This window comes from Schistocerca gregaria, chromosome 8, assembly GCF_023897955.1.
Source record: "Schistocerca gregaria isolate iqSchGreg1 chromosome 8, iqSchGreg1.2, whole genome shotgun sequence".
Classification (NCBI taxonomy): Eukaryota; Metazoa; Arthropoda; class Insecta; order Orthoptera; family Acrididae; genus Schistocerca; species Schistocerca gregaria.
In genome coordinates, this window is record NC_064927.1 from 325,608,534 (window position 1) to 325,628,987 (window position 20,454).

At 41.9% G+C, this 20,454-nt stretch overlaps 1 protein-coding gene across 1 annotated transcript in view; it reads right to left on the bottom strand.

Annotated features, from left to right (window-relative positions):
- Nucleotides 1-20,454, bottom strand: part of LOC126284904 (odorant receptor Or2-like) — a 53,636-nt gene that overhangs the window by 25,633 nt on the left and 7,549 nt on the right. The window contains exon 2 of the mRNA XM_049984166.1: nucleotides 16,032-16,131. Coding sequence (XP_049840123.1) covers nucleotides 16,032-16,131 — 100 coding nt within the window. The remainder of the gene's footprint in view (nucleotides 1-16,031; nucleotides 16,132-20,454) is intronic.

Genomic DNA, 20,454 nt, shown 5'->3' on the forward strand with positions numbered 1-20,454 from the left:
TTACGTGAATCAGAACGTGGTGTTTTAGTCACTGCACGAGTGATGGGACACGGCATCTCTGGAGTAGCAACGAAGTGGGGATTTTTCCATACGACCATTTCACGAGTATACCCTAAATATCAGGAATACGGTGAAACATCAAATCACCAACATCGCTCTGCTAGGAAAAAGATCCTGCAAGAACGGAACCAACGACAACTGAAGAGAATCGTTCAACGTGACAGACGTGCAAGCTTTCCGCAAATTGCTGCAGATTTTAGTGCTGGGCCATCAACAAGTATGAGTGTGTGAATCATTCGACAAAATGTAAACGTAGGCTTCAACGGCCATTGTCACATCAATAAAAATCTTCTGGGTTTGAGGCCACATTTCAGCTACAGAGTGTCCGACGTTGCGCGACTCTAGCAAGACGCCGTCCTCAGGATCTACTGCTAACTGCTAAATGTGCAGTTGTTTGGTTACTTATATACCATGGAGAAGTGCTGCCATTGTATTTGAGGGTGAGGAGGATGGGTATTAGATGTTCCTTTATTGGTTTTTGCATTGAGTGTTGTCACTGGCGGAAATAGGCGTTTTCCCTAGGTGTTTGCTTTATTGCTTGCCATTGGCGGAAGTCGGCGAATAGGAACTGCGCAGCGACTGCAGCGCAGTGTTGTTTACTAACTGCATAGTATCGACTAGGGCGTGTCAGCACTCTGTGTAAGCTCCGCCGCTGTGGCCTACCGCGCGCCTGCTGCTTAGAGAGAGCTGTCCTTCCGCAAAGATGTTACTACTGCCAGCCAAGACGCTGGAAGTAGGTACCCGTCTTCTCTATTCATGTTACCAGTACGATTTGCTATTTCTATTTCCGCCAATTACTACACTTAATGGAAAGACCAATAAAGGAACATCTACTACCCATCCTCCTCGCCTTCATATCCAACGACAGTACTCCTCCATAGTATACAAGTAACCAAAATGGTGGTAATTCAGCAGTTAGCAATACACCCTGAGGAAGGCTTCTTGCAACAGTCGCCGAAACGTCGGAATTTTATAGTTGACAATGCGGCCTCAAACCCAGGAGAATTTCATTGGCCATTCAACAAATCATCATCGATATGGCCATATGGGCTTTCAGAGCATGCAAGGTGTCAGACAAATAACATACCATCCACTGAATTCCGGAAGCAATTCCGGTTAAATCAATGTGGCACACGACATAGTTACAGGAAAATGTAGAATTTTAATGCTTGGCAAATCGAATAAATAAGCTGACATTTTGTGAATATAAACCATTAACACTCACACTATTAATCACATGCAAGTTATTTCCCAGACCCAAGCTATGAGGTGCAGTTCTGAGGAAAGTAGAATTTTACGATGGCAACGTCCCGTCCCATGTTTGGCCGGAACCTCCAAAGCAGGACACCCACTGGACACAATGTGATGAAATTGGCACTGCACAGGATGCCAGCGAAAGCCGCCCTTATCTATGGTTCAAATGGCTCTGAGCACTATGGGACTTAACATCTGTGGTCATCAGTCCCCTACAACTTAGAACTACTTAAGCCTAAATAACCTAAGGACATCACACACATCCATGCCCGAGGCAGGATTCGAACCTGTGACCGTAGCGGTCGTGCGGTTCCAGACTGAAGCGTCTAGAACCGCTCAGCCACACCAGCCGGCCCCTTATCTATGGAAAACACCCAATAAATCTAGGTTTTAACAACGACCCTTCGGAAAGCTTTTCTGCAGGAACACTGCTGGAAATGGCAGATAGGTGTCCAGAAAAAAAACCACTCAAAACATTTGTGATCCACTGTAGCCACCTGTGCAATATCCCACGTAGAAAAAAGGTGTTTGTCTCAGTATTACGTAGCAAAAGTCAAACTTTTCTTTACGAAAGAATTGGTGTCTGTGGTAGGCTACTGAAACTGTAGTAGGTGGAGTTATAACAAGAACAAAATCTGTGATTAGCCAGAAAGAAAAAAACGTGGCCACCAGCTTTGATATAGGAAAAATGTAGACAGAAAAATTTACTCTTCTGTTGCAACAAATCGTCGTGCGTCTGAGCAAGGTGACTCGCGCTGAGCCGAGACGATTGCGAGAGTAATTATGTGGACACTTGTTCACTGGATCGTTACAACTCTTAAGGAGCTGAACTGCCAAGTCTCTTGGTATAGAGAATTGAACAGATCGCTGACAGTTAACGCTTGCGAGCGATTTGAAGGCAGCGACGTATGTGCTATTCCAACCACTTAGCTTGTACCACGCCAATAAATTTAACTAGGAGTCTCGACTTCACCGAACACATAGGAAATGTACCAGAATGGTGTTTAACGGTCGAGTGAGATTTAGAACAGATTCTCACGTTCACAGTTCATGCCAACAGCAGCCACTGGTGCGTCCAAGGAAAGGTAAACACGCGCGCTCACACTACGCCAGCAAGTGATACTCAGTTGACACTGAGAACTGTGGTCGTCTCTGTCTCTCTTATTTTTTGCGTACATTCAAACATGATTTGCGGTTGAACATATCCACCACTGTCGAGCTTAATTAAAAGGAAAACACCAGATATATCCGTTCTAACGAAAAGGATTGATCAGCCACTGGAGAGTTCTTTATACTCTGAAGTCACTAAACTGTTTTACTTGTTCATTTATACCTGCTATTATATTTGTATACTCCATACAAACCACATTCATTTTTGGGTACTTTCATCGTGCATTTTAGCTTAATAGATATTTCTGGCCACAATTGTATTGAATTTTTTTTCTATTTAATCGACCCCCAGACATGGCCATCAACCATCTTACTATTAAAGAACCTTAGAATAGTTAGCAATTTCGCTTCACGGTTGTAAATACCCAGTACCAATATTTTACCACCCTGTACATATTATAATTATGATTGCTATGTCATGAAGTCATACTTCAAGTAAAAATAAATCTTAATAACGAAAATACAAGATATTCATTTTTGCTAACATATGGTTACGCCTGAACACGTACATTAATTTTTGTTAGCGATAACATTTCTTTTACAGGGAGTGCAGTGGAATCGACTTGAGATCACTATCGGATTACAGCACGGTCCGTACTACTTGCACTCTTCTCAACTCCGCATGGTGAGCTGGTGTCTTCATACCTTGCAGCCCGTAGGTTCAACACAAATTCCTTAAACACTCACAGAGCGTCCTTGCGCAACTGTGGTAGAAGATAGCTCAGTCTCACACATGTCAGAAGCTGAAGTCCCACTCGTGTACCATGGATGACTGCACGACACTAAGCTTTACGTCTTGCCTGGGCCCATGAACAGAGGCATTGAGCTGTTGATGCCTGGAAACATGTTGCCTTGTCAGACGAGATTCGTTTAAAATTACATCTAGTGAATGGATGTGTACAGGTATGGAGAAAACCTCATGAATCCATGGACCCTGCATGTCAGCAGGGTTCTGTTCAAACAGGTGGAGGCTCTGTAATGGCGTGGGAGAGAGGGACGGGGAGGAAGGAATAATATGGGACCCCTGAGACGTCTAGATACGACTCTGACATGTGACACGTACGTAAGCATCATGTCAGATCACCTGTGTCCAGTCATGTCCATTGCGCATTCAGACCGACTTGGCAATACCAGCAGGACAATGCGACACTGCACACGAACAGAATTGTTACAGAGCAGCTTTAGGAAGACACATGTGAGTTCAAACACCTCCGCTGGCTAGATAACTCCCTGAACACGAACATTTTTGAGGCTCTCTGGAATGCTTTGCAGCATGCTCTTCAGATGTCATCTCCAGCCCCTTGTACTCATACGGATTTATGGACAGCCATGGTCTCAGTTCCCTCTAACACTACTCCAGACATTAGTCGAGTGCATACCACGTCGTGTTGCAGCTCCTCTGCGCGCACGGAGGGGGGGGGGGGGTATACGGTATTAGGCAGATGTACCAGTTTCTTCGGCTCTTCAGTGTATCTCCCTGTTTCTGCTCTAGAAGACAAGGTAATGTTTCCTATAATTACAGACTTGACCAGTCGTTTTGATAAGTAATATTCCTTAGGTATGGTAACAGAATGAATAGCAGAGTGGTACTTGTGACTAGGATTCAAAATGATTCAAATGGCTTTAAGCGCTATGGGACTTAACATCTGAGGTCTTCAGTCCCCTAGACTTAGAACTACTTAAACCTAACTAACCTAAGGACATCACACACATCCATGCCCGAGGCAGGATTCGAACCTGCGACCGTAGCAGCAACGCGGTTCCGGACTGAAACGCCTAGAACCGCTCGGCCACAGCGGCCGGCTACGAGGATTGATGTAGCAGAGTTTTCATTCTGTTTACATGCTGTGTGTGACTTAATCGAGTTTAGCAAACCGATATTTCATTCATGAAAGGTTCCTCGCACAATTGTGTATTTCATAACTACCAAAGAGAACAGGTCTTTGCATGATAGTGACGTGTGCGGATAGAAAAGTTGTAAGTAGGATGTTTAGGTTTTTTTATTGGTAACACCAACGCCACGTATCGCTCTGTAAGAAAATCACTGGCTTTGCCGTGTGCAGTCTGTGGCTGGTTTGCATTGTTGTCTGCCATTGTAGTGTCGAGCAGCGGCAGCTGGATGCTAACAGCGCGTAGCGTTGCGCAGTTGGAGGTGAGCCGCCGGCATTGGTGGACGTGTTTGTTCTCTATTAAAATCTTTCATTTGCTAACTGTGCCTATCAGTAGTTAGTGACTTCCGTAGTTTGAATCTTTTAGTTAGCTGGCAGTAGTGGCGCTCGCTGTATTGCAGTAGTTCGAGTAACGAAGATTTTTGTGAGGTAAGTGATTTGTGAAACATATAGGTTAATGTTAGTCAGGGCCATTCTCTTGTAGGGATTATTGAAAGTCAGATTGCGTTGCGCTAAAAAATATTGTGTGTCAGTTTAAGCACAGTCGTGTATAAATTTTTCTAAGGGGACATTTCAAAGTTTCAATTTCTTTAAAAAAATTCCAGATTGCAGAAGGTAAGTTTGCCTAGATAACTGGGGACCATCACTTGTCCACTGGTTTGATCCAATGTTATGTGGGACGATGTAATACCAGATATAAACAGTCAACTGTTGTATGCCGTAGTCCTATTAGGAGGAATGTAGATGATGCTTAAGAGATGTTGCGTTAGATCTGCTGTTGAGAAATGTTTCCAGTTAACAATAACAAACCGTATCAGATACGAAAGGATATCCATTTTTATAATTGCGAATATATGTCTTTATAGAATCATACCTGAACGGAAGTCTGAATGCGCAATCTTACTATACTGCTGGGCATTAGTCAGTAAGGAAATCATCTTTAACAGAGGCGCTTTTACATGTACGGGCACCATGCAAGTCAAGAATCCGAACTGTAGTACGTGCACTACATTATGTGACAGAGAAATGTCCCAGAGATAACTTTATTTCGCAACAAATCAGTCGGCGGCTGTTGTCACAGGAAAGGATACTGCCAGAAGGAGAAGGTACCGGCTTCCACAAGTAAAGTCAGTATGTGTGGACGTTCTGGGGTATTCATTAGAAAAATAGTGAGTTTATGAGTTAGAAATGATTTGTATTCTGTAATACGAGGTATAATGAACATAAATGCGTTAGAACATTACTGAATAAAGCTAAAAATGGAAAAATAAAGAAAGGTAGGACCATGTGTCTGTTTAGTCCGAGCGATAAGGAACTGACTTCAATTTACCTGAAAGGTGAAAATTTCATATGGGCCACTGACAGTGATCAGCAACCATGAATAAAGCTCAAGAACATTGTAAAATTCACGTTGCACCTGTAGGTGCCGAGCGAAGTCGTCAGGGACGGAAAAACCCAAACGTCGCTAGACAATCGTGTTACAAAGTTGCTACGAAATCAAAGAGAGCTACACTACAAAATTCAAAATAGCCAGAGCCTCACACAGAAACAAAAACTAAACAAAGTCAAAATTAGCCTAAGATGCGTTATGCGTGAAGTGCTCAACGAAATCGAAAGTAGAAATTTTTCTACGGATTTGACAGAAATTCTCAAGAAGTTTTAGTCTTATGTAAAATCAGCAAACGGATGGATGACATAATATATACCTAGACACACTGTAACTGTAATGCCTTTGAAAAGAAGCATAACACAGAAAGGGCTGTAATGCTACATGATTTTTTCCAAATCTATTTCACAGACGATAATCGCACTGTAGTTCCTCGTTTAAATCGTCACAAGAACTCCAAACTAACGGATATAAAAAAAGCGATCGTGGGATAGGAAAGCAAATGAAATCACTCGACAGAATAAACCTCCGTGATTTGTGGAGCTCGATTCGATTCTTCGTAGATTATGCCAAAGAAATTTCCCTGCTTCTGGCAGCAGTGTACCGTAGCTCTCTGGAGGAACGAATTGTCCCTAATGATTCAAAAAAGCACAGGTGATTACAGTTTTCAAAAATGGTAGTCGAACGAATGCATAAAACTGTATGTCTGTGTTTCTGGCGACGGTCTGTTGTAGAATGTCGGAGCTTGTTTTATGCCCGCAATTTTTGACTTCTGTTCGTCTACAATATGCAGAAAGCGCTAGATATAGGCGTCCAGGTAACTACAGTGTTCCTTGGCTTCGGGGAGGCATTCCATTAACTTCCGTCCTGCGACTGAAAGAACAAAATGCGAGCGTACGGGATATGAGACTAACAGAATGGTTGAATTGAAGAGTTTCTAGATTTTTTGGAACATGTTTTATGCTCCCATTCTGTGACATTTCTAGAGAGCGAATATCTTTTTTATGGGAATCAACATCGGTTCCGAAAACAACGATTTGTGAAACCTAGCTGGTCTGTTCGTCCACGAGACCTAGAAATCAGCAGACGTTGTCACCCAGATAGGTGTCGTGTTGCTTGACATCCGAAAGGCTTTCGGTAAAGTTCCGCACTGCCGCCTAATTAACAAAATACGACCGTACTGAATATCGGACCGACAGTGTGGTTGGATTGAAGAGTTTCTAACGAACAGAGCACAGCATGTCATTATCAACAGAGAGATGTCTTCATATCTAAGAGAGTGTTACAGGACCATTGCTTTTCACAACATACACAAATGATGTAGTACATGGCATCGGAACTTCAGGCTTTTCGCGGATGGTGCTGTTGTGCACAGACATGTCGCATTGCTAGAAAACTGTAGCGAAATAGAAGAACTACAGAGGATCAAGCCTTGTTACTGGGACTGCTAGCTGATCCTCAGCAGAAATGATTCGAAACGTGGTGGCCGTAAGTAGATGGAAAGGCGCATTGTTGTATGATTACACTACTACGGAACAATCACTGGAAGAAGTTATTTCCAAATACACTATATGACCAAAAATATCCCGACACTCAAAAAACATACGCTTTTAACATTAGGTGCATTGTGTTGCTACCTAAGGCCAGGTACTACATATCAGCGACCTCAGTAGTAATTATACATCATGAGAGAGCAGAATGGAACTCACGGACTTCTAACGCGGTCAGGTGATTAGGTGTCTCTCGTGTCGTACGTCTGTACGTGAGATTTTTACACTCCTAATCATCCCTAGGTCCACTGTTTCCGATGTGACAATGCAGTGGAAACGTGAAGGGACACACACAGAACAAAAGCGTACAGCGCGACCTCGTTGTTGACTGACGGAGATCATCGGCAGTTGAAGAGGGTCGTAATAGGCGGACATCTATCCAGACCATCACACACGAATTCCAAACTGCGTCAGGATCCACTGCAAGTACTATGATAGTTAGGCGGGAGGTGAGTAAACTTAGATTTCATGGTCGAGCGGCTGCTCATAAGCCACGCATCAGGCCGTAAATGCCCGACTCCTCGCGTGGTGTAAGGAGCGTAAACATTGGACGATTGAACAGTGGAAAAACGTTATGTGTAGTGAAGAATCACGGTACACAACGTGGCGATCCGGTGGCAGGGTGTTGGTATGGCGAATGTCCGGTGAATGTCATCTGCCAGCGTAAGCTGCGACAACGGTAAAATTCAGAGGCGGTGGTATTATGGTGTGGTCTGTTTTACATGGAGGGGGCTTGCACCCATTGTTGTTTTGCTTGGCACTATCATAACACAGGCCTACATTCATGTTGTAAGCACCTTCTTCCTTCAAACTGTTTCGACACGATCGAGCACCTGTTCGTATTGCAGGGCCTGTGGCGAAGTGGTTATCCGACAATAACATCCTCGTAGTGGACTGGCCTGCACAGAGTCCTGAGCTGAGAATCATATAGAACACTTTTGGGATGTTTTGGAACGCCGACTTCATTCCAGGACTCACCCAACGACATCGATACCCCTCTTCAATGCAGCACTCCGTGAGGAATGGGCTGCCATTCCCGCAAGAAACCTTCCAGCACCTGATTGGACGTATGTCTGCGAGAGTGGAAGCTGTCATCAAGGGTAAGAGCGGGCCAACGTCATACTGAATTCCAGTATTGCCGATGGAGGAATCTACGAACGTGTAAGTAATTTTCATCCAGGTGTCCGGATACTTTTGATCACATAGTGTAAATACATAGGAGTACGTGCACGGAGCGATTTGAAGTGGAACGACCACTCAAAATCAGTTTTGTGTGTGGCTTATGTGAGAGTGAGATTCATTGGAAAATCTGAGGAAATGTAGTTAATCAGTAAAGGACGTAGTTTGCAAAACACTCTACATTGATTTTCAGATTGCTATCCGTTCCATATAGGACTAATAAAAGAAATACGAAATATCAACGAAGAGCAGCACGTCTCGTTACAGGTTCATTTATTAAGCGGGAAAGCACTGAGGGATGCTAAGTTAACTCCAACGCAGACGCTGTAAGAGTGGCGCTCTATAGCACGATGTGGTTTACTGTTAGTTTCCAGAGAATGTGTTCCTTGAAGTCTCCCAATAACCTGCTTCCTCCAACGAATATCACACAAGGTGACGATGAAGACAGAACTAGAGAGATACGAACCCACAGGAAGGGTTACCAACAATCGTTCATCCAGAGAATGTGTTCCTTGAAGTCTCCCAATAACCTGCTTCCTCCAACGAATATCACACAAGGTGACGATGAAGACAGAACTAGAGAGATACGAACCCACAGGAAGGGTTACCAACAATCGTTCATCCCGCCAGCCATCCACGACTGAAACAGGAATTAGGGGAAATGACAAAGCAGTCTTCGCCACACACCATAGGACGGATTGAGGAGTATAGCTGTCTACACAGATATAAAGGGCCCATGTTTGTCAGTGGTTTATGAACCACATATTGAAAATCAGTGGGTAGCTTCCTTCGCAACCGACTCCCTGCTCGGAACCTTGCAGCCAGCATCTGATCCTTCCCCTCTCATCTTAGTGGCAGACGAGAGAATACCGACGTAGAGTCTGTGAAGATAGATTGTTGTCGAATTACTAATAAATTAATTGTGATGCCCACAGACTAATGGTGGATAGAATAATAAACCAGTATGTTGCATAGTACAGGATACGTCCATCACCTTATGATTTTCAGTTTTTAATGACAAGCGAAATAACTGAAATGTTTTGTCTCTGTGACCTACAGAAGTTTATGTCATGATCAAGTTGATTATTTCGGACATTTTAATACTTATCAGATATGTTAAAAGTTGTTTATTCGTTAATTAGTAATTTATCAGCTTGTTGACTACGATGGTTCATTACATTTGGTCGTAAATTTACGGTTCCTCTTTGCTGGATGCATCTAGACTTCTAATACTGTAATGTATATCTTTTTTTCCGCATAGATAGCAATAAATATTATGCCTTATGCAACTTGAATGCTTTCAGACTTGTTTTACTTAATGGTATTAGCAATCTCCGCGAATCTGCAAAGAAATGTAAGGGATAAGTCAATCTAAAAACATTTTGTTGTGAGATATTAAGTATTTCCTGGAAGCATATTAAGGTTATCTAACTGTTTAGACAATTTACAATTACTTTCTGTTAGGTCTACTGTTCTTTACGTGTGTATGTTGGCTCTCACGTAAACAACAAACAGATGTAATATACATTTTACATCAACTGCAAGTCACAATTTTGTATTTCACTAAACATAGCTTACTGTGCACTGGACCCCACCTCGCGTCTGTGTAGATTGTTGGATCATGGGGGTCGTAGAAGATGAGAAAGGTGATCGGTGAGGGTGGGAGTGGGGGTGGGAATGGGTGATAAGATGTCGAATTCATGTCTTTGTGTGTGTGTGTGTGTGTGTGTGTGTGTGTGTGTGTGTGTGTGTGTGTGTCCTTTCTAGACACATAAAATCGTATTAATTATCCTGAGGTAAAATATGTACGCCAGATTCTGTTGATTCTGTAGTTGTTCGACTGATTTTTATTGTTAAATAATCATCTCTTTTATTTCTTCGTGGACAGCTGAAAATCTCCAATACTATTTGGTGATAAATGTTGATGTAAACAAATTTTAGTGGCACGAAACGGATAGTACTTATATTTCCCTACATCATAAACGTAAGTATATTGTAGTTTTAAAATTCTAAAGTCAGAACGTTACTAGCCAATACTTAAGATACTCTAACGCAGATGTGGATTCGGTACTGCGCACTTAACGTGCTGCTGTGTCTAGAGTGTTGGATACACAGGCCCCTGCCCTCAAACTATTCATCAGTGCAGTGACAGATAGCGATCTGGCAGGGCATAACAATAAAGATAGACGTTTTCAATAATGGGTACAGGAGTCACTGCTCCCCAGGTCACAAAACAAGGTGTTGCAGTGGCAAAACACTAGGTTCGTGTACTCGAAGACCGCGGGTCAAATCCTCGGCCAGCCAGCCATATTTAGGCTTTGGATTATTTCCGTAAATCACTTAGCACGAGTCCAAGGATCGGTCCTTTGAAAGGGGATGGTAGATTTCCTTTTCTATAGTTCCCACTCCGAGCTTGTGCTCCATCTATAATAATGTTCTCGACGACAGTACGTCGAATCCCAGTCCACCTTCCGTCTAGCTTCACATCTACACTTTTATGCCTCACAATTTCACGGCACAGAGATTAACATCACGTCAGGAATCCACCGTTAAGAGCATGCTGAACGGTAGTTTCGACTAAAGACTCAAGAAGATGACGGTTCAGGCTTTTGGTGGAATACGAGTACGTCGGAAGCCACGTTAGAAGATTCCCCCACCAGTTAAAAGGGATCCGTTCTGGAAAGTGATGGAAGTGATCTCATGTGCTGGGATTGCTGGAGAACATTCCTGCCCCCCTCCCCCCAGCACCAAGCGGCATATCATTTCCACCCCATCCATCCTCCCCCTCCTATCTCACCATTGCTTCGTCTCCTCTCCATCAGACATACGTTGCCCTTCCTCGGGTTCTTGGTAATACCCATTAAAATACGTAAATCTATATCTAATGGGGGTGGACGTTTTTTCTTTCAAAATCAATGCTAAATAGTATTGTTTTCTTCATGGTTGTTTTTGTGGTCCTTAGCTCGAAGATTTGTTGCTAGTCTATCCTGTTCAAGACTCTTCATCCCCATATAAGTGCCGCACCGACATCAATTTAAATCGGCTTAGTGTATTCAAGCCTTTATTTCCTTCTACAATTTTCGTCCATCACTTCCTTCCAATACCCAATGGACAATTCCTTGGTCCCTCGTGAACTCTCCTATCAATCTACCCCTTATTTTAGATAAGTTGTGCCACACATTTACTTTTACCTGAGTTCGATTTAGTATCTCATTTGTCATTCGATGCACCCACTTCAGCATTCTTCTGTAACAACAGCACATGTGCAAAAGTTCAATTTCGTCGTTCTTAAGTTTAAATTCCATATGACTACAATCTAGACAATACCATTAGAAAATACTTCCTAACACTTATATTTATACTTGATGTGAACAAATTCCTCTTTTTCAGAACCGCTTTTATTCATATGTACTCTACTTTCGCCATGATCAGTTATTTTACTGATGTTCATCTTATAATTTCTTTTTGAAGGGCTTATCAATTCCGTTCACCTGCTGTTCCATCTCCTTAACCGTCTCTGACTCAATAGCAATGTCATCGGAAAACCGCTAAGCTTTTATCTTCTCCCTGACGTTTAATTCCTTTTCCAAACTTCTCCTTAGTTTTCTTCACCGAATGCTCAGACTGTATAACATCTCACATCCTTCTGTACAGCGTCCTCCTGTGACTCTTATAACTGCGTTCTAGTTTCTCTGCAAGTTGTAAATAATTTTTCGCTCGCTCTATTTTATTCCTGCGTCCTAAATTCCACATAAGTGTAGTGCAGTTATTATATAGTTTCTGATGTCTGAGGGTATTTCACCGGTCTTAATTCTCTTGCCCTGTAACATGGATTACCTTTTCTCGCCATTAGTCTCCAAAGGATCTCGATAGATCTGTGGAATGTAGTTTACTCCTTTTTATCGCAGTATCGTGTCTGCTATTACCTCTTCACCTGCTTCCTCCTCTCTTTCCATAATATTGTCCTCAAATCTGATTCTCTTTCATAGACTCTCTATGCATTCATTCCAACATACAGGTTTCCCTTCTTTGCCTAGTTGAGTCTAGCTGTCTGAGCTCATGTCCATTCAGCTGCTTCTCATTTCTCCAAAGATCTCTTTACCTTTCCTAAAGATAACATCGTTCTTTTAACCTAGTTACATATGTTTATATAGCCTTGCATTTTGCACATTCTGTGAGTCTCATTTTATAGCCGTGTGTATTCCCTTCGTCCTGCTTCATTTGCTGAATTATTATATTTTCTCCTTTCAGCATTTTCATTCGATATCACTTGTGATAGCTAAGGATTTATATTAGGCGTTGTCTCTTTAACTATTTGATCTTCGGCCACATTCACTATTATCTATTCATCTTCAACAGTATTCCTTTCCCCTTCTTGAACCAGTTTTTGTGCTTGAGTCAACTTTTACCTCAGGTCTCTTTCAATTTATCGAATCCCATTCCCTTGATTTCTATCTTTTTTACAATTTTGTCAGTTTTAATCCACTATTCAAAATTAATGAATTATGGTCATAGTCCAAACTTGCCGCTGGAAATGTCTTACAGGTTAAAATCTGGCTCCAAAATCTTTCGGAGATCTGGATGGGGTACTATTTTACCTCAGTAGTATATTACCAAAGAGGACGTCGTCATCTTTAAGGCATGCAGTAGAATTCGAGACCATGGGAAAAAAATAACGGTAGTTGTTTCCCCTTTCTGTCAACTGTTTGGAATACCACCGCAGCAAAGCCATGTTGGCTAACGTTACACTGTGAGAGCAGTGAACCATCGGAACTATTCTCCCTGCAACTACTGAAAGGGCTGCTACCCATCTTCAGCAACTGCGGATAAGTTTCATCTCTACACAGATACTCTCCTTTGTGGTTACAGCCGTGGTACAGCAGTCTGTATCGCTGAGGTACGCAATCCGTCCTTCTTTGGCAGGGACCGTAATTCCTCTGTAACTCCGTAACGGAAATACATTTCTAAATCTCATTCCTTCTGCGAAATAACTCCGAAATTATGATTACAAGCCACCATTAACTTCGGCATAAAATATTGTTCTGTACCAGTGGAATTGAAATTTAAACATTACGATTGAGTACCCATTAACAGGGCTAAAACTTCGCCCGTGTCGTACATTACTTTGCGTGACGTTATAGGCTGTGGTATATGCATGATGGGACACAGGCCTATTTTGCTGTTGACACAAGACGGTCCAAGGCGGTTAGGTCAAACATAACTTGTGCTATGGCCTTAAAGTCACCTGACATTAATCCTTTGGGTTGATTGAAGAACTTGATCACTGAGATGTACAGTCAAGATTTACAAGCTAATCCGAGGGTGTTTGAAAATATTCGAAAATCACTGCTGACACAATAGCAATATTTACTTTCAATGTAAGGACGATAGGTTGATCTACTCCTTCAACTGGTATGAGTTATAGGCAACCAAGGACCTCCTTCGTTTACCGAAATTTCCGACAGTACCTTTTTTCCGGTAATGTTTATGCTGATTTTCAACTAACGAGTATGAGATTCATGTTTCTTAGTGGTGCTTTATACACTGCTGCATCTGCGAAATTTTCCTCGTTAGAAATTTGTCCATAAGCTAATAATAATTTTTTATATTTATGTGAGATAATGTTATGCTACGAGAAACGTTGTCCTACAGATCCAATTGTACATGACTTACAAAAAGTGCTACATATATCTGACATTTTTGAAGTATTGTTTACGTATTTGTTCACGAAATTTATTTATTAACCTAATAGAAAATTTCTGTGTTTCAGAAAAATACTTAAATTCACGTAAATACGGCCACGTTGCAGAAATACCTAAATATTTACTATCTTATGAACGTGGCAAATTCGAAAATTTCGGAAGTTGTGTTTCGTGGTTATTTGGAACAAACTGTGTTACTGATATTATCATTACTTTTGTATAAACTTCAAAAGACGCCGTTTTGTTTAAATTGTTGCTTACTGGAAAACAGAAAATCATTGTAAATGTTAGTTAGAACCACAACTGTTTCTAGAACATGCTAGAGGCTTGTATTCTAAGATACAGAAATGAATCCAAGCCCTGAGAAAGGAGCGCATATAGAGATGTTACGTTTAGCATAAAAAACAGGGTCTATCGTAAATCTTCATCGTTGTAACATCGAACAGAAATGTACAGTAAAACACTGCGTAGTGTAAATGTGAAAAAGCTTATGAATTTTATTCATGTTACGATTTTCTATGAACTTCATGTGGTCAATTTATTATCAGGTTAAATATATCGTGCACTTGCTGTGTACGTAACTGAAAGTGTGATTCTTACGTAAAAGAAGGAAAGGGGAGCAATGTGGACTGTACAGTAATTTACAACTTGTGACTTGTTAAAGTACTACTGTATATTTTGTTAAGGTATCTACTGGGTGATGTTTTAGCTCAGTTACCTCAGACTCAGCCTATTGTGTCGCTTTGGACTCAAACTGGCCATTTTGACATGAAATAAAAATGTCACCTGTCTGGTGTTATCAAAACTCGCTGAATTATACTGGCACCTACTGTTCGAGTATGTTTATCTATTTGTTCAGCTGTAACAATCTGCTGTGTACCTGTGCATTCAGTACGACAATTCATCATCCCATCCTTCTGAAAATGCAATTATTGTGTGACATTGTTGCCCGAGAGAACACCGTCTGGGGAAGCTCGTGCCCCGGGTGCAAGTTTAATTTCAGGTGACGCGATACGGGGCGACTTGCGGCTCAGTGATGGTGGGGACAACACAAGTAGAGAAAATCTCCAACCCGGCCGGAAATCGAACCCGGGCCCATTGCGTGGCAGCCAAGCACGTTACCAATCAGCTTATTTCTTGTTCTTTTTTTTTTGAATTTTTTCGTTGTTCATCGTTGTGTTTGGTCGTTGCGGACGTCACATGACATCCGTTAAAGTTCTTTTGTTGATCCCTCCACTCAGTTTTTTTTTTTTTTTTTTTTTTTTTTTTTTTTTTTTTTTTTTTTTTTTTTTACAGAGGCCAGTCAGTTCTGACCGAACACGCTGAGTTACCGTGCCGGCATAAAAATAGGCGAACATCTTTCTGGAATCTTACCGAGTTAGTTTAGAGAAAACTCCATGTACTTGTTCAAATAATGCTAATAGAGTATATGTCAAAGAAATTGTTCAAGTAACTTGCGGGAATGTTGCCTGGCAGTTTTCCCGTGGATTTATTTGAACATTGTTGATGTCGGGAGTAACTCAGGTCTCACATTGTCAGTTCTTGGTTGACCCTGCAGGTCTGTTGACCCTAACACCTTGAGCACCTCTGGGACTCCACTAAGCGAGATGTGTGATTTCTGGACCCAGCTCCGGCCTACCTCCGTCGGTTGTGGGCAGTGGTTGGGCGCTGGAGCATCAGGTGACTTAGCCAGCGCGTACGGTGAACCATGGAACACCTTGCACGACGCGCCGCAGTCGTCATCAGGCAAAACGGGGGCGCTCCTGACTACTAATTACATCTATGTGAGTTGCTTATGAGTGTTGCTATAAATATGTATAAAGTTAATGAAAGGCCTTACGTATGTGGCTTGGAATAGCGCCACACATGCGACGAGGACACTGAAGACAAACTGCGTCATTGCTATTGGGCTCATGGTGTCGTTTAGGTGCCTCACGAACCTGTAATACGAGAAGGAATTCAGTAACTGGCAAGTTTGTCATATTTATTTGACATCGCTCTTTGTACGAAAACAAAATTAACTTCTAGACTGGAAAACCTTTTATCTAAATGAAATTGTCAACTCGTTTAAAAAGTTGTCTCAAATCTTCCAACACAGTTCTAAAAGTGTGCAACTTTTGTTTCTCCAGATATTTTATTTAAGACTAGCTGAGAAACTCGGTATTTCTTGGATAGTTACTCATAGCTGTGCCCGTGATTTCATAACTATGGAATTTAATTTTAACTTATAAAGCTACCTTGTATACAACGTCTGAAGCATTATGATTGGGCTCATGAACGAAGAGCTTGTTTGCTTCACTAACATGGCAGAGACGCTCATTGAGTTAGCAGTACCAAAAGCGTCTACCACTAAGGTAGGCGCTCACTAAACACCGCGTCTGGCCTTCTGCTTTATTTACGGTGATGGTATAATATGAGCTCTCCGGGAATTACAGATGTTTAAAGGGAAATGGTAGAATGTCAGGAATAAGTGGGAATCCTGGTATAAAAGCTCGCTCGCCTCTACCACTTCGCTTCTATGATGTTACCTTGGAGAGAAGTGACCTTGAGACTCCATGGGTGCAGAAAAGAGAATGTTAAAGCTTGATGTACTTGAGCTGTACCAAGTCTTGCCTCATGATTTTTATTCGATTCTTGATATTGCAAACTCATCAGTCTTTTAGCATTTCTGGTGTGTTCAGAAAGACATTACAGTTTTCTAGGAACTTTATTTGTAATCAAAACCAAAATGAATGTAATGAGTGGGCACCCAAATCACAAAGAAAATTCAATAAATTCGTTTTTCGTATCAAAGAATATAAATAATACCGATCCAAAGATGCAAAGCAGTGTCGTAAGTTTGTAATGCAGAACACTGAATCAGTAATTCGGTTTATGTTAGCCAAGTGAATTCTCTGTTAGCTAGCCGGCCTGTATGGCCGAACGGTTCTAGGCGCTACAGTCTGGAACCGCGCGACCGAAACGGTCGCAGGTTTAGATCCTGCCTCGGGCATGGGTGTGTGTGATGATGTCCTTAGAACTACTTAAACCTAACTAACCTAAGGACATCTCACACATCCATGTCCGAGGCAGGATTCGATCCTGCGACAGTAGCAGCAGCGCGGTTGCAGACTGAAGCGCCTAGAAACGTATCGGCGGGCTACGGTTTTACAGTTTTATTATTAATGCAGGTATAGATCATAATCAAGGAAAAATTATTATTTTTTAATTTTTTAGGCATATTTCTACGTAGTCACCGTTGAATTTCAGTTTTTATTGTAGTACTCCACAGGCTTTCCGATGCCTACTGGATTCTCGGTTGCCGCCAACCTCTTAAGCCAGTCCTCCTTAAGCTCTTTGTCATTTCCAAGTATTCTCTGTCCAAAAAATGTTCAATGCGGCAAAAAGATGGTAATCACTCAGGGCCAAGAGCGGGCTATAAGCAACTGGTACTTCATCAGCGCAGCAGAATGTGGACGAGTGTTATCTAACAAAGCACAACATCCCTGTACAACACTATTCGCTGCTTGGATTGAGCGGTGCGGCGTAATCGGTGAAGGTTCTTCTGAGAGCAGGCCGTGCGCCGGTGCATTTATGGTCACTCCTGTGAGCACAAAGACGGTTAATAATACTTCATTTTGATCCCAAGACACTTTGACCGTAACCTCTTCAGGTGCTCAAATTTATTTTGCTTGTATTTCTTCGTTGGAGGTTGTAAATGATACTAGTGGATTAACTAGCGCTTTCTTTCTGGACTTAAATGCGAAGTACGATTAACAATGTGGCTCAAAAACTCTTCGCCATCCTTGTCGTACCGAGTGCAGCTCTGATTTTTTGTGTTTTCTCGGTACATCCGCATGGTACACGTCGAGGGACTCACATGGTACGCATTTTTTGTTCCTAAAGTCACCACTAACATTTTTTGAAAGAACTGCGCTTGAAATTTCAGGCAAGAACAAACTCAATCCGTGAATAGGGAAAGTCTGTCATGTTGGATTTTTTCCTCGTTCCTTGATTTAAGTTCTTCAGTAGCAACTAAAGATGGCCCTAACAGTTGTTATAGATAAAAATTCTTTCTTCCGCAATTAAGTGAGTTGAAACATCTTCGAGTTCAAGCCTCATTCAATACGTTTCCACAAACGGTTATCTGTTTGTAAATTTCGATAGGAAAGACTTTTTTTGCGTTCAGAAACCCTATTACTCTACGATCATCACATTTTCGGGGATCAATTTCTTCACTCGTTTTAATACCGCACAAGTAAACAATGAACGACCGTCCGTGATCGCTGTTAGCGTCATACTGGAGCCGTGGAGTGGGAAAGTGTATTTCACAACGACTGGGGTGGGATTGGGGTTTGTGGTAGCGTGAAGGGAAGGGCGAGGTATAAATATGCGGCTCCACAGATCAAAACATTCTTTTTCTTATTACATTACTCTCGTAGAATGTAAGTGCAAGCTCCAAGTTAACTTACATTAGCACTTTATCTAACGAACAACTTCGGTCCGACTCAGAAATGACGGAAGCAATTTCGCAGGCCGTACTTTCCTGAACCTTTTAATAACTTGACGTAATACGACCACAGTATTTCATTGTGCTCAGTCAGTAAAACTGAAAGGAAATGGTAATTTGGTTAAACAGAAATCAGTTATTAAACACGTGGTAACATTCACTGCTTGCAGGTGCGCTACTGTATTTTAACACGAATGGAACCTGTGCAATGTTCTCAATGCGTTGCAAGTGGCAGTCGTGGCCAGCACAGTGATGTGTGTAGTTTTGGGTGCATTATGTCTGAGCACAGTGAATTCGAACGTAGGAAAATTGTTGGTGCTCCTATGGTGGGCACATCCGTAACAAATGTGGCCGAAGTGGTTGGTGTGTCAAGAGCTATAATACAGAAGATTTATACCGCATGCAACGAACGCGTGAAATAATCATCCGCTAAGACACAACGCGGATAAAATTCTGTGTTGAGAGGTCGTAACAGAGGGTCATTGAAGAGGATTAAGGCTATAAATGGTCGGTGACAGCTGAAAAGTCACTGCAGAACTGCTGAAGCTATAAAAGTAGGACTACGAAGTAATAGAAAACAATCATTTGGAGTATTGTTTCCAACTTGGTACCAGACGTGAAATATGGCTGAAGTTCGGTGATGATTTTGGCAGCCATATCATGGTATTCCATGTGTCCTATTATTTCCATGCAAGGTTGCGTTGTTACCAAGGAGTGTGCGACCATTTTGACTGATAAGGTCCATCCCATGAAACAATCAGCGTTCGTTCTTGAACGGTGATGTTATGTTCCAAGCGATAGGGCACCTATTGACACAGCTCGCATCGTCCAGACCATTCGAGTTAGCACGAGGATGAATCATGCCATCTCCCTTGGCCAAAACAGTAACTAGATCTCAATATAATTTAGCCTTTGTTGTTTAGTTTTGGAGAGAAGGATGCGTGATCTGTCGAGCTCCATCAGCGTTAACTGAACGTTTGCAGGGAGAATGGTATAAGATTTCTTGAAAGAAAGGAAAAAAAATATGGGACTGTATTTATCCTTTCGGAGACGACTGTAATCTGTTTTCAGAGCCTACGGTTTTTCTACATCGTAGTAGGCATGGTAACGTGTTGTGCTTCTGTGTTTCCACGCTTCTTTCCACCATTTTAAAGACATGTATAAGAACCAAGAGAGAAAAATAAGGCAGGAAGAACAAGAACTAAGTGCTTGGATTAAACAGGACGTAAGGCAGTGGTGGAGTCTTTCGCTCTTGCTATTCATTATATACGTCGAAGAACCAGTGGCGTAATTAAATGAGAGGTTCAAGTGTGCGACTAGAATTCAGGGTGAACGTGTATCAATGATAAAATTTGGTAATGCTGTGGCTATCTCAGGAAAAGAGAAGTAGAATTATAGAATCTGTTGAATAAAAATGTTTCAAATGGCTTTGAGCACTATGCGACTTAACTTCTGAGGTCATCAGTCGCCTAGAACTTAGAACTAATAAAACCTAACTAACCTAAAGACATTACACACATCCATGACCGAGGCAGGATTCGAACCTGCAAGCGTAGTGGCCGCTCGTTTCCAGACTGCAGTGCCTAGCACCGCTCGGCCACTCCGGCCGGCTCTGTTGGATAAAATGAACAGTTTAATGACTATAGAATATGGTTTGTAAGTAATCCGAAGAACGGCGATGAATGGCATGAACAGTCTTATGAGTACACAATATGGATACAGAGTAAACCGAAGGACGCCAAAGTAGCGAGGAGCAGCAGAGAAGAGAATAACG